Consider the following 15,738-nt stretch of genomic DNA (forward strand, 5'->3'; position numbering starts at 1 on the left):
TGGTGCGTTAATCACCCAAGAACCAAACAGTAGGAGACTAATAACATTTGCAACACAGATAGTCATGACCTGCATAGAAAAAAACAATGATGAGATCTGCTTTTGAAGGGTTAAACTCTCTTAACCAGGGTTTTAAGTGTAAACTGCCATGGACATGTGTTGGGAGCAGAGGCAAATACACAATTATAAAAACTACTTTTAGTTTGAAAAAATTGCTGAGAAAAAGCCATTATTATCCAAGATACTTGCTTCTGCTTTCTTACCCTGCCATTCATCATCCTTTTGATTTCCTTTTCTAGCAACAGCAGCTCTTACTTACACGATGGTTATGATGTGCCAGGCACTCTTCTAGGCACTTCGCATATATTATGTAGTTTATTGTTCCAACAACATTGCAAGCTAAGCATTATTACTACTCAGTGTAGAGATGAGGAAATGAAGGCACAGACAGATTATGTAACTCTCCCAGGTCACACCACAAGTGTGCAGTAAGATTTGAACCAGGGCAGTCTGGCTTCAGAGTCTTAATCACCAGCATGTGGGCAACAATGTCTCTTTTGTGCTAAAACAACTCCCTACAACTCCCTCTGATTAGTGGTATATTCATCCAGTGAAACATTATTCAGCTGTGAAAAGGAATGCTGTACTGATATATGCTACAATATAAATGAACCTTGAAAATCTTATGCTAAATGAAAGAAGCCCAACATAAAAGGTCACATATTATGTGATTCTAGTTACACAAAATGTCCAGAATAGGCATATCCATAAAGACAGAAAGCAAATTAGTGGTTGCCAAGGACTGCAGTGGGTTTGTGGGTGCTAGAGCAAGGAGGAAGAGAAATAAGTGTTTAATGGATATGCAATGTTCTTTGGGGTGATGAAAATGGTTTACCAGCGCATAATGATGGTCATGATATAACATTAAGTGAAGTTGCTCAGTCATGTCCAACTCTTTGTGACCCCATGGACTGTAGCCTACCACACTCCTCCATCCATGGGATTTTCCAGGCAACAGTACTGGAGTGGGTTGCCATTTCCTTCTCCAGAGCATCCTCCCAACCCAGGGATTGAACTCAGGTCTCCACTGTCTGAGCCACCAGGGAAGTCCTACTGATATAACATTGGGATGTTCTAAATGTCCTGTTAAAATGGTTAAAATGGTGGATTTTGTTGTTTTAAAATTTTTATCACAATAAAAAAGTCAGAAAAAAAAAAGAAAGAAAGCAATGATGGATAGAATTGCTGGTGTCTTAGCACAAATAAAGGCAATGTACCAAGCTATACCAATAGTCATTGCAATCTTCACTGTGACACATTGTGTTAAATAAATCAATAAATGGGTAATTTTAAAGCCAATCTTACTCAAAAATATCCTTAATGAAGCAATAAATATGATTAACTTTACAAAATCTCAACCCTTGAGCATACGTATTTTTTCTCTTCTGTCTGATAAAATGGAATGTATTAATAAAGGCACTTTTGTTTCATAATGAAGTATGGCTAAGTTAAGGAAAAGAACCTGTAAGATTTTTGAGTTGTGAGATGAATTAGCCACTTTTCTCATAGAACATCGCTTTTACTTTAAAAAAAAAAAAAACTTGAAGGACAAACAATGGTTATTTAAACTTAGTTATTGTACAGATTTTTTTCAAAATTGAAAGAAGGCTATGATTTTACATACATATATAATGTAATATATATGAAGTTTAATATATTATATATGATTTTTAGTGCCTATGGCTTTTATAGTATAGTTTTATAGGTATTACATTAGGTATATAATGATAAATCTAATAATTCAAAATGTTCAAGTTGGATTTAGAAAAAGCAGAGGAACCAGAGATCAAACTGCCAATATCCGGGGGATCACAGAAAAAGCAAGAGAATTCCAGAAAAATATCTACTTCTGCTTCATTGACTACACTAAAGCCTTTGACTGTGTAGAAAACAAACTGGAAAATTCTTAAACAGATGGGATTACCAGACCACCTTACCTGCCTCCTGAGAAATCTGTATGCAGGTCAAGAAGCAACAGTTAGGGTACTGTTTCTGCCCCCTTCTGATGCCTATGTCAGAAGCCTTCTCTATCTCCTTTACACTTTAATAAAACTTTATTACACAAAAGGTCTGAGCTAGCAAGCCTCGTCTCTGGCCCTGGATTGAATTCTTCTCCTCCAGAGGCCAAGAATCCTGGCGTCTTTGTGAGGTTCATCAACAGCCTTTCATCTTGGGGGCTCGTCAGGGACTCTTCAGGACAAGATGGGCCTGATCATCTATGTGAGCCTACTTCTGCTGACTCCAAAAATACTGAGTCTGTCATTTGATCCTCAAGACAATGCCATCCTGTCCTGGGCTCACTCCTATGCAGCATTTCACAATCAGTCTAACTGCTGGGTCTGTGGAGCATTCCCCTCTTCATCAGTGGAAGGCTTCCTGTGGTGGACATCTCCACTTCAAGGAAAAGACTTTCTCCAAGTCTGCAAATACCTTCGACAATAATCGCATGTGATGCCTCTTCTTAAACTAATAAGATGACATCTAATAACCTTAAGATGGACTGATGTAACTATGGACATAATATGACTTTTAATTTTGATTTTAACTTGTTTTAATGACTATTTTGCCTTGCATCTGGAACTGTGTAATTAGATTTTTTTCTAGTCACATGAAGGCTTTTAAGCTACAAATGGTTGTCCAAGCTCCTACAAGTGCCACAGCCTCCTCCAACTATTACTTGGGGCCCCTGGATCAGAGACCCTCAATATGAGGGTTAGGAGAATATGTTGCCTCAACAATTTAGGGACCATGCCCTAAACAGCAGGAAGTAGTTATGGAACGAAAAGGACACCCCTTTCCTTTGGCAACATAATTCTCCTAAAAGAAAAGGGGGGAATGAGAGAGTCATTTCCTAGGCAGGTTGATGAGAAGTCTAGGAGTCCCCAAGGAGAGAGGGGTCTGGAAATCTCAAGGAGGAAGAAAGGACAAACTTTTTTTTTCCTCTACATTCCTTAGGATTATATAACAATAATGTATCCTGCCTGAGGACAGTCTCTGGATTAAACTTTCTGGCTAATGAATCAAGGCAAATTGGAAGTGGTCAGAGATGGCAAGAGTGAACGTCGACATTCTAGGAATCAGCGTACTAAAATGGACTGGAATGGGTGAATTTAACTCAGATGACCATTATATCTGTGGGCAGGAATCCCTCAGAAGAAATGGAGTAGCCGTCATGTTCAACAAAAGAATCCAAAATGCAGTACTTGGATGCAGTCTCAAAAACGACAGAATGATCTCTGTTCGTTTCCAAGGCAAACCGTTCAATATCACAGTAATCCAAGTCTATGCCCCAACCAGTAATGCTGAAGAAGCTGAAGTTGAATGGTTCTATGAAGACCTACAAGACCTTTTAGAACTAACACCCAAAAAGATATCCTTTTCATTATAGGGGACTGGAATGCAAAAGTAGGAAGTCAAGAAACACCTGGAGTAACAGGCAAATTTGGCCTCAGAATGCAGAATGAAGCAGGGCAAAGACTAATAGAGTTTTGCCAAGAAAATGCACTGGTCATAGCAAACACCCTCTTCCAACAACAAGAGAAGACTCTACACATGGACATCACCAGATGGTCAACACTGAAATCAGATTGATTCTATTCTTTGCAGCCAAAAATGGAGAAGCTCTATACAGTCAACAAAAACAAGACCAGGGGCTGACTGTGGCTCAGATCATGACCTCCTTATTAGCAAATTCAGACTTAAATTGAAGAAGGTAGGGAAAACCACTAGGACATTCAGGTATGACCTAAATTAAATCCCTTATGATTATTCACTGAAGGTGAAGTTGCTCAGTCGTGTCCGACTCTTTGCAACCCTGTGGACTGTAGCCTACCAGGCTGCTCTGTCCATGGGATTCTCCAGGCAAGAATACTGGAGTGGGTTGCCATTTCCTTCTCCAGGGGATCTTCCCGACCCAGGGATCGAACCCAGGTCTCCCACATTGGAGGCAGACGCTTTAACCTCTGAGCCACCAGTACAGTGGAAGTGAGAAATAGATTTAAGGGACTAGATCTGACAGAGTGCCTGATGAACTATGGACAGAGGTTTGTGACAGTGTACAGGAGACAGGGATCAAGACCATCCCCACGGAAAAGAAATGCAAAAAAGCAAAATGGCTGTCTGGGGAGGGCTTACAAATAGCTGTGAAAAGAAGAGAGATGAAAAGCAAAGGAGAAAAGGAAAGATATAAGCATCTGAATGCAGAGTTCCAAAGAATAGCAAGAACAGATAAGAAAGCTTTCTTCAGCGATCAATGCAAAGAAATGGAAGAAAAGAACAGAATGGGAAAGACTAGAGATCTCTTCAAGAAAATTATGGATACCAAGGGAACATTTCATGCAAAGATGGGCTCGATAAAGGACAGAAATGGTATGGACCTAACAGAAGCAGAAGATATTAAGAAGAGGTGGCAAGAGCACATAGAAGAACTGTGCAAAAAGATCTTCACGACCCAGATAATCATGATGGTGTGATCACTCATCTAGAGCCAGACATCCTGGAATGTGAAGTCAAGTGGGCCTTAGAAAGCATCACTACGAACAAAGCTAGTGGAGGTGATGGAATTCCAGTGGAGCTATTTCAAATACTGGAAGATGATGCTGTGAAAGTACTGCACTCAAAATGCCAGCACATTTGGAAAACTCAGCAGTGGCCACAGGACTGGAAAAGGTCAGTCTGCATTCCAATTCCAAAGAAAGGCAATGCCAAAGAGTGCTCAAACTACCACAGAATTGCACTCATCTCACATGCTAGTAAAGTAATGCTCAAAATTCTCCAAGCCAGGCTTCAGCAATACGTGAACCATGAACTTCCTAATGTTCAAGCTGGTTTTAGAAAAGGCAGAGGAACCAGAGATCAAATTGCCAACATCCACTGGATCATGGAAAAAGCAAAAGAGTTCCAGAAAAACATCTATTTCTGCTTTATTGACTATACCAAAGCCTTTGACTGTGTGGATCACAATAAACTGTGGAAAATTCTGAAAGAGATGGGAATACCAGACCACCTGACCTGCCTCTTGAGAAATCTATATGAAGGTCAGGAAGCAACAGTTAGAACTGGACATGGAACAACAGACAGGTTTCAAATAGGAAAAGGAGTACGTCAAGGCTCTATATTGTCACCCTGCTTATTTAACTTCTATGCAGAGTACATCATGAGAAATGCTGGACTGGTAGAAACACAGGCTGGAATCAAGATTGCCAGGAGAAATATCAATAACTTCAGATATGCAGATGACACCACCCTTATGGCAGAAAGTGAAGAGGAACTAAAAAGCCTCTTGATGAAAGTGAAAGTGGAGAGTGAAAAAGCTAACTTAAAGCTCAGCATTCAGAAAATGAAGATCATGGCATCCGGTCCCATCACTTCATGGGAAATAGATGGGGAAACAGTGGAAACAGTGTCAGACTTTATTTTGGGGGGCTCCAAAATCACTGCAGAGGGTGACTACAGCCATGAAATTAAAAGACGTTTACTCCTTGGAAGAAAAGTTATGACCAACCTAGATAGCTTATTCAAAAGCAGAGACACTACTTTGCCGACTAAGGTCCGTCTAGTCAAGGCTATGATTTTTGCTGTGGTCATGTATGGATGTGAGAGTTGGACTGTGAAGAAGGCTGAGTGCCGAAGAATTGATGCTTTTGAACTGTGGTGTTGGAGAAGACTCTTGAGAGTCCCTTGGACTGCAAGGAGATCCAACCAGTCCATTCTGAAGGAGATCAGCCCTGGGATTTCTTTGGAAGGAATGATGCTAAAGCTGAAACTCCAGTACTTTGGCCACCTCATGTGAAGAGTTGACTCATTGGAAAATACCCTGATGCTGGGAGGGATTGGGTGCAGGAGGAGAAGGGGACGACAGAGAATGAGATGGCTGGATGGCATCACTGACTCAATGGATGTGAGTCTGAGCAAACTCCAGGAGTTGGTGATGGACAGGGAGGCCTGGCGTGCTGTGATTCATGGGGTCGCAAAGAGTCGGACATGACTGAGCGACTGAACTGAACTGAACTGAATCCTGTTATCTTAAAATGTAAATTATGGGAGTAGGTCTGTTGAGGTCTTTACAACCTCCAGACATTCTTTTGATTTATTGGAAAGACTATAACTCCACTGCTAACACTAGCAAGAGGGTACTCTTTCTGCCCTCTTCTGATGCCTACGTCAGAAGCTTTCTCTATCTCCTTTATACTTTAATAAAACTTTATTACACACACACAAAAAAGAAGCAACAGTTAAAACCGGACATGGAACAACAGACTGGTTCCAAATCGGGAAAGGAGTATGTCAAGGATATATATTGTCACCTTGCTTATTTATTTAATTTATATGCAGAGTACATCAAGTGAAATGCTGGGCTGGATGAAGCACAAGTTGGAATCAAGTTTGCTGGGAGAAATATCAATAACTTCAGATACCACCTTTATGACAGAAAACAAAGAGGAACTAAAGAGCCTCTTGATGAAAGTGAAAGAGGAGAGTGAAAACCTGGCTTAAAACTCAACATTCAAAACATGAAGATCATGGCAAATAGATGGGGAAACAATGAAAACAGTGACAGACTTTCTTTTCTTGGGCTCCAAAATCACTGCAGATGGTGACTGCAGCCATGAAATTATAAGACACTTGCTCCTTGGAAGAAAAGCTATGACCAACCTAGACAGCATATTAAAAAGCAGACATCATTTTGCTGACAAAGGTCTGTATAGTCAAAGCTATGGTTTTTCCATTAGTCATGCATGGATGTTAAGTTGGACCATAAAGAAAGCTGAGTGCCGAAGAATTGATGCTTTTGAACTGTTGGAGAAGACTCTAGTGAGTCATTTGGACTGCAAGGAGATCCAACCAGTCAGTCCTAAAGAAATCAGTCCTGAATATTCATTGGAAGGACTGATGCTGAAGCTGAAGCTCCAATATTCTGGCCACCTGATAAGAAGAGCTGACTCATTAGAAAAGATTCTGATGCTGGCAAAGATTGAAGGCAGGAGGAGAAGGGGACGACAGAGGATGAGATGGTTGGATGGCATCACCAACTCAATGAACGTGAGTTTGAGTAAGTTCCGGGAGTTGGTGATGGACAGGGAAGCCCAGTGTGCTGCAATTCATAGGGTTGCAAAGTCGGACACAACTGAGCAACTGAACTGAACTGAATTATAAATCAATAAGATGTAACATTATGTGTAAATTATTTATGAATATATATAGATAACATGTAATACAATTCAACAGAGTAAATAATGCCAAAAATTAACTCCAACCTAAACCTTACACCTTGTACAAAAATTAACTAAAAATGTACTATTTAGTTAAATATAAAACAAAAAATATACAGAACATTTTTTAAATAGGAGAAAATATTCAGGATCTAGGAGTAGACAAAGATTTCTTAGATTTGATACCAAAACCACAATCCACTAAAATAAAAAAAAATGATCAACTGAACTTTATCAAAATTAAAACCTTCTGCTCTGCAAAATATTATTTTAAGTAAATAAGGCAAGTGGCAGAGTGGGAAAATATGTTTCCAAACCACCTGTTTGACAATGAAATAGATAGATCAAAATATATTAAAAGTTCTCTAGACACTGTAAGAGCAAAAATCTCATTCAGAGCATGAGTGAAAGATGTAAAGAGATAGTCCACTGAAGATGCTATAGAGACAGCAAATAAGCACATGAAAAGAGGTTCAGTATCATGAGTCACTAGGGACCTGCAGACTAGAACCACAATGAGATATCACTTAACAGGAATGGCTAAAATAAAAATAGTGACAAGGGAATTCCCTGGCAGTCTAGTGTTTAGGACTCTGCTCTCTCACTGCTGAAGGCCTGGGTTTAATTCCTGGCTGGGGAATTAAAATTCTACAAGCCTTAAGTGTGATTAAATAATAATAATAATAAAGAAAACAAGGAAGTAGCCACTTTCAGACGGAGGGTCAGATGTCCCCAGGGAGAACGGAGCTGCCCTCTGCCCCTCTGTCCATCGGGACAGGACAACATGGCAATGGGGAGATTCTACATGGAAGATCATTCCCATTGGGCAATTTCTAGTGAATGGCCTGTGAGGCCATGGCACTTGGCCCCCAAAGAAAAGGATCAGTCACTTGGAAAGCTATTCCCAGTTCTCTCTCTCTGACTTATAAACAGTGTTTTTCTTCCACAACAGCCTGAATTGCTTCTCCACTTTATCTATTTTTATTTTTCATTTTTTTAATCCCTTCCTTTAAAAACAAAAACACAGCAACATCTCACCAATTAGACTTTTATCAAAATAATGATTTATAGTGTACCCAGCTATATACAGAGAAGATCCATTTACAGAAGGAGGAAGTGGTTGTAATATATTGTGGGTGAATCCATGATGAAGAATCTTTCATTTCATTTGCTGGCTGTATTGCAGAGTTAATCTTCAAAGTGCATATTGCTAAAGGGGGGAAGAACAATTGATGACTTAATTTCTAAAGTTAAAAACTGTCATTGAAATGCATCACAATGAAACAGTCTCATGTTTCAATGAAGCACCCTCTACAGTCTTCTGGCATCCTCCCTCCTCCCTCCTAGCTGGCATCCTTTCCAGGCTTGGACTGCAGGAAAATGCACAGACATCTCCCACTTTATTCAGATGTTCAGACATCAGGGTGAGCACACACTTCAGACTCAGAAAAAAAGGTCATTTCAGTTTAAGATTTAAACTAGAGGTAGAGGTTCTGCTATCAGTGAATAAACTGTAGAAATGCCTTGTGACCCCATGGACTGTAACCCGCCAAGCTCCTCTGTCCATGGAATTCTCCATGCAAGACTACTGGAGCGGGTTGCCATTTCCTTCTCCAGGGGATATTTCCCACCTAGGGATCCAATATCTCCTGCATTGCAGGCAGATTCTTTATGGTTTGAGCCACCAGGGAAGCCCCAGAAATGCCTAGACTAAGTTGATTCCTTACTCTTGGGCATGTGTTTAAATGACCCAGAGGCAAAACAGTTGTGTCGTTATGTTATGGTGGTTGTGTGTGTGTGTGTGTGTGTTTCCATTTAATGGCCCTAATAGTTCCTTTATTGAATTAACTTCCTTCTTTTTCTGCTCTTTGTTTTATCATTTTACTTCCAACTTTAGCTCGATAAATCAACCTTTATAATAGTGCTTACACCTTTCAGTTTCCAGAGGACTATCTTGGTAGTCTCACCCTTCAGCTAACCAGCCCTCTCCTCTCTAATCACTTCCCCCACCATAGTTACTCCAACCCCCAAATACTTCCCTAATGGCCCTGGGTTTCCACCAGGCTGACCTACTGGATCACTGGTTGATCTGTCCCTTTTAAGTCATAAGATAAGCTGGAAATATCTGTTTGTTTGTTTGTTTTTCAGAAAAACAAACCTATTAATATATACATTTTAAGTACTTTTCTAACGAGCTTGTGAAGGAAGAGATCCACTGCCTTATGACTAGCTTTAAATCTCTTCCTGAGGTTCAGGAAACATGGCAGCTGTATATGAGAATAAAACTGTTTGCTTTCTGTTCATTAACATTGTCCATCTTTTAAATAACTTCACAAAAAAATTTAGTGAAGTTAGTTTGTCTTTAGACAAAAATTTAGTTTGTCTTTAACAAACAAGGGTCTTCAAACAAATAAATCTGCCCACTTAAAAAAAATCATAACTTTAAAATAGAGCTGCCTGGTCCAGCTTCCCTCACTCCATCACTTGTATCCCTGGTAAACATCCTTTATGCCAATACCTATCTCAGAGTCTCTGTTTCCCGCAGGGTAATTTCAAGAGTCTGTTGCAATTCTGGAGACCATCTAAGGCAAGGCTTTAAAATTTCTACTTGAAAACCTTGTCTTAGAGTTATCACACCTAAAGCCAGAATTAGTTGGAATCTTCTTTAATGCCAATGCCCCAAGTGTGCCTAGCGCCCCCTTTCTACGAGCCTGCTCAGCCTTTAGAACAAAGACATTTACCTGGTTCATCTTTCCACTTAACCAGGTAGAATGAAATGTGTAGGCAAAAATCAGTCGTGCCTTTCAGGAGGGTCACAGACTCCCACCCCAGAAAACTGCAGAACCATACACAATTCTAGGTACAGTTTCAGGAGGATAATAAGCCTCCCCTCCAAAAGTTTTCAAGGATTCCAATTTAAGAATCGTTGATTTATAATGAAAGTAACAAAAACTCATAGTCTCCAAGCCTTTTTCCCCAGTACAGGGAATAGAAAAAAATTTTTTAAGATATTAAAAAAGTCCTAATTTTTCTTTATATGATTCCATCAGTGGGTTTTGAATTATAAAATATCAGAGTCAACTTACATTTTCCATAATAGTGTTGACTGTCCTTGAACTTGGCTCCTTACGATACTTCTTCCTGGTACAGTAGATGCTGACAAGAGTGATGATCAGCATCAGGGCAAACACAGCGGCAGTGGAAGATGTGGCGATGACAATGGTGTCTCGTGTTGACCCTCTCTTTTCACACCTTTCTCCCATGTACCACCAGTCATCCCCCGACCGACACCTACACGTTTGAAACATGACTGAGTTATGAGCTGGCATTTAAATCTGAAAATCTTCACCATTGAAGGTGTGGGTCAACACTCAGGTCATTGACAGATGGAACCATTGGTCACCCACTCGGACTGAAAGGATTGGTTAAACTAGCCCAGGAAGCCAGGCAGGGCCAACAGCAAGGAGCAATGAAATTATTCCTAATCTGGGATTTAAAACAGCAGCTCCTAGCTGGGGAAGAAAGGCAGCACAGACAGTGGAGAAAATTTAGTTCTCAGTGTCCCAGTCTGGAACATCTCAGCTGTGACTATGGCCGGGTTCTCAAAATTTAGGTATCTCCATCTACGGAATGCGGACAGTCACGTTGACCACACCAGACTGTTGTGAGGATTTATAACTCATGAGGACTGTTTCAGGCAATTAGAAAAGAACGTGCGGGCTTCCCTGGTGGCTCAGTGGCAAAGAATCAACGTGCCAAAGCAGGAGACGTGGGTTCCATCCCTGATCAGGGAGGATCCCACCTGCCTCAGAGCAACTAAAGCTGTGAGTGTGTGCTCCAGAGCCCAGGAGCCACAACTACTGAAGCCCATGCACCCCAGAGCCTGTGCTCCCCAACAGGAGAAGCCACCACAGGGAGAAGCCCGAGCACCACAGCCAGAGAGAAGTGTCCACTCTCTGCAGTTACAGAAAAACCCACATAGCAAGGAGAAGGAAACGGCACCCCACTTCAGTACTCTTGCCTGGAAAATCCCATGGACAGAGGAGCCTGATAGGCTACAGTCCATGGGGTTGCAAAGAGTTGGACATGACTGAGTGACTTCACTTCACTCACTTCATATTTTATCACTGGAGAAGAAATAGCAATCCACTCCAGTACTCTTGCCTGGAGAATCCCATGGACAGAGGAGTCTGGTGGGCCATGGTCCATGGGGTCTCAGAGAGTCGGACACAACTGAAGTGACTAAGCACACACACATGCCACATAGCAACAAAGACCCAGCAGAGCCATAAATAAACAAAATCTAAAAAATACATAATGTACTCACTTTACATTAATAATTTCATTGTTCTACTGGCAACCCAAACTCCCAAATGGAGAGCAAACAATAAATACCCTATGAACAGTTGTGAGATGAGAATCAACTGATTTCACTCATATGAAATATCACATGAATCATACATTGTGGGAATGAAACAAATAGCTAACGAAAGGATGAGGAGATGGCACCCTTACCTGCACTCAGCTTTGCCATTCTGGAGAATGCAGATCCCATCATTCTCACACCTGAAACTTGTGCAGAGGTCATTGACGTCCAAGGTTGGAAGTGGGTCATTTTGTGTATTAAGGTGGGATATGTCTAAGGAGGATGGGGGGAGAGCGGGTAGGGAAGTCAGTTGGGGTTTAATGAGCATTTGATCTTTAAGTTCAAAATCAAACGTTCAGTTTGTAATACATTCAGGTAATCTTGAAGCACTGTCCAGTAACATTCACAGGAGTGAAAAAATCAAACAGGCGGGTTGAGAGCTAGCCACCAAGGGAAGCTGGGCCAGCCTGTGGGGCTACAGCTGAACATGCGTTTGCCTGGGTTTGGGCTCACCTGAGCTCGAAGGGGAGACTGTGTTCCGAATCCCAAGGGACCAACAAGGAAACAAAACCTCAGAAATGCAAAGAAATGCAAAGAGGCCCTTGCCCAAGATCATAGGTCTCTTGCGTGGCAGAGCAAGTAGATAGATATTCAGCACAAGATACCAGGTCCCCTGACAACCAAGAATCTGTTCTTTTCGGTGTTTTCTGATCCAAACAGGGTCAAACAGACATGATGAACATATGAATTTGTCTCTGCTACCTAAAATGTTTTCTCTCTCAATGAAAGTTATTTCTGAATCGTTTCTCCCCTGAAGTATCATCTAGATTTACTCTGACACTGAAATCAAAATTTCATGGGTTTTAATCACATCACCTTTTGTCACAAAAAATAGTTCTGACTTACTGAGATGCAAGTGGGTCTTTAATAGTAAATGAGTTAAAATCCTATCACATAAAACATGGAAACCACCAGTTATTCCTGGAAAATGTTATTGGTGGCTGCCATGACTAAGAAACTTTAGAAGACAAGAGATTAATGCTGGTACTGACAAGACACATGTATGTGTGCACGCATGTGTATACATATTTAAAAGAGACAACAAAGTCCATTTCCACTTTCATTTTATGTTTTGTGTGACATTTTTACTTCTAGAATCCAAGAATTAAATTCTAGGGTATAATGGATATACTTTAGCTTATTTTTAAAGAAATTTTCTGGACTAAAGCTTTCCACTGTTGTTCCATGTAGTGGTAATTAATTTGTCCTAGCACTATCTCTGTTTCCATCTAAATTATTTCTATATTGTTAATAATTCATACCAAAAAAAAAATCCCACTCATGCCCACTTCTTCCCACATCTCTATCTAATATATCGGAAAATAGAACCCAGAAGAACACAGTAAATAATCAATGACCACAAGAAAAAAAAAAAGAATAGCTTAGAGAAAACTGTTTTTATTGACATACCTTCCACTGTCAGTAGGATATAAACATCATCTCCTTTGATAAAATCTCTACTTTTCAGCAGTTCTTGGGTCATAAAGTTATGGAATCCACGGCCCCTACCTCTTTGAAACTGAGTTCCATTAGGGAAAATAACTTGTGCTCCCACTTTGGAAGGCCTGTCCCAAAAATAGGTTCCATTATCTGAAAAAGCAATTTATATTAATGGATTATGTTTAGCATCATCATAGCTTTTGGTGGCAGGAAAATGCAGGCAATGTGAAGCACAATTAAGATGGAGCTCAAAATAATTAAATGATGTTATTGACCTGTGCTGTAGTCCCCGGCAAATCACTGGAGTTTTTCATTTATATTATCCTGATGGAAACGAGATGGCACAGGAGAGAGGACCACACTGAAAGTTACTACAGAAAGTTTCCTGGGTAGGAGGCATGGGTAGTAAAGCTTTTACTGACTGACCAGTGTAGAAATTCGGCTACCCATTAGAATCATTCTGTAGTGGCCTTCTGAGTTACAGACAGCCCTTTAAATCGAGTTAAATCAGTGCATTACTGATAGAGTTATTAATTTTAGCATAGAACAATTCATCTTATTAACTAAATTATTCGCCTAACATAGCAAAGTGCTTCAGGAGTAGAAGACAGCGAAAAGCACTGTTTCTGGAAAAGCAGGTGATGACCCATCCAACCTTGAGACATTTTCAACATCATTCAGGGAAAAATGTTTTGAAAAAAGATAAAGAAATTGTGAACATCAAATTCCCACATCTCTTTGTCAATACTATTTTTTTTTCCTATCGGATTAGATTTTTATCCCCCCAGATCACTTAGGTCCATTCTTTTCATATACAGAATTCAGATTTGACAATAATATTGACCTTGTCATAATTCCATGTTTTACTTTGTTAGGTTCCCAGAGGGCAAAGGATTGTTACAATTAGAAATGTGATCATTGCTTTCTGGGCACTGCATCTTTCAGTCTAGAAAGATGGGGAATGATGTCACCATTGGCAAGTCCCCCAGAACTCTTCAGTAAGAAGTTACAGTCCATTCCCACACCCTTCCCAACACTAAGAACATCTACTTAACATCTTCTTTCTGATCAAAAACCACCCCCATTTCAAAAGCTGAGCTGTTTTTGACAATATCAGTAACAAGACAAGGACAGCATGGGTTAGGAGAACTCAGCATCTGAGACTCTCTCCTTGCCAGGCCCTTCCACAAGCTTCCCTCCTTGAACTATAGAGACACTGTTAATAGAATTGTGGGGTTATTATTATTGTCCCGGTTTTGCTGCTGAGGACACTGAGGTTTCAAGAGATTATCAGTGCAAATTCACAATGCTAGTGAGAAGCAAACCTTGGATTTGAACCTAGGCTTGTCAGACTCTAAAACCAACAACACACCTCCTCCCAGGTGGTGCTAGTGGTAAAAAGCAAAACAAAACAAAACAAAAAAACCCGCCTGCTAGTGCAGGAGACATAAGAGACAGGGCTTGATCTCTGGGTCGAGAAGATCCCCTAGAAGAGGAAATGGCAACCCACTCCAGTATCTTTGCCTGGAGAATCCCATGGACAGAGGAGCCTGGCAGGCTATGGTCCATAGGATCACAAAGAGTTGGTCTTGATTGAAGTGACTTAGCACGCACACACTCCTCGTACAACCTTGAGAATTTAGGCGTTGTCATCAAATTCCAAGAATACAGCCAATATCTTCGCAATTTGTTGGCATCTCTGTTGAAATTCCTGACAGTCTCCTGCCTGGGAGACTCTGTCCAGAATTGCTGAAGCCCTTCCCCTACATTGAAGAAGGAAATGGCAACCCAATCCAGTATTCTTTCCTGGAGAATTCCATGGACGAAGAAGCCTGTCCATGGGGTCACAAAGAGTCAGACATTACTGAGAGACTTATCAGACTTCCCCCACATATCTTCTGATCCTAAGATTTGGGGCTCAAAAATTCCCTAGGTGCCTGGTTGTGCATTCTCTCATTCCCAAATCATCCATCCCTCCTAGAGCAATGATTGTGTATTAATAATAAAGAAGATGAGCCACAAACCGATGGTCAGGAATGGGTCTGTCGTTAGACTCTGCTGGTTGGACATACGCTGTCGAATGTCAGGAGTTTGATCCAAGATTGTCATCGTGACTTGTTGCCAAGGACATGGCCACTCTAACTGATCATCATTGGCTCCAGAGATCAGGTGGAAATACATTCCTATTTTAGGCAAACTATATAGATCCAAGTAAATCTGAAAGGCATATCCCTTAGAAGAATAAAATGGAGGGCTGTAGAAAGACCCATCAGGGCTGCCAATGAGCTGTGTGAAATTCCTTATATGCCAGACATGATGAGGGCACCGTGTTTCTGAGAGATTGATGTCATCAATAGACAGGCCACCCAGTGAGGCACCAGCGCCTCTGACCCCTTCAAACACCACTCGAAATTTACTGGTCGCATTCAGTGTTACGTGGTAAAGTTGCCAGCTCCCAGAGGGTATATCTGCAAAAGAAGTATTATTATTTCAGAGAGGATAAAGGACCATGTGGGTCACATACAAATTGACATTAGAGTCCTAATCTTCATGGCCAAAGGATCTTTCTAGAGCTGCTGCCTCCTGCAGGTGTAAGGTATG

At 40.8% G+C, this 15,738-nt stretch overlaps 1 protein-coding gene across 1 annotated transcript in view; it reads right to left on the reverse strand.

Annotated features, from left to right (window-relative positions):
- Window positions 8,313-15,738, reverse strand: part of MEP1B (meprin A subunit beta) — a 34,255-nt gene continuing 26,829 nt past the window's right edge. Inside the window, exons 11-15 of the mRNA XM_005697008.3 lie at window positions 15,162-15,605; window positions 13,108-13,287; window positions 11,787-11,910; window positions 10,358-10,562; window positions 8,313-8,481 (exon numbers count right to left, since the gene is read on the reverse strand). Coding sequence (XP_005697065.2) covers window positions 8,467-8,481; window positions 10,358-10,562; window positions 11,787-11,910; window positions 13,108-13,287; window positions 15,162-15,605 — 968 coding nt within the window. The 3' untranslated portion in view covers window positions 8,313-8,466. The remainder of the gene's footprint in view (window positions 8,482-10,357; window positions 10,563-11,786; window positions 11,911-13,107; window positions 13,288-15,161; window positions 15,606-15,738) is intronic.

This window comes from Capra hircus, chromosome 24 (genome assembly GCF_001704415.2).
Source record: "Capra hircus breed San Clemente chromosome 24, ASM170441v1, whole genome shotgun sequence".
Classification (NCBI taxonomy): domain Eukaryota; kingdom Metazoa; phylum Chordata; class Mammalia; order Artiodactyla; family Bovidae; genus Capra; species Capra hircus.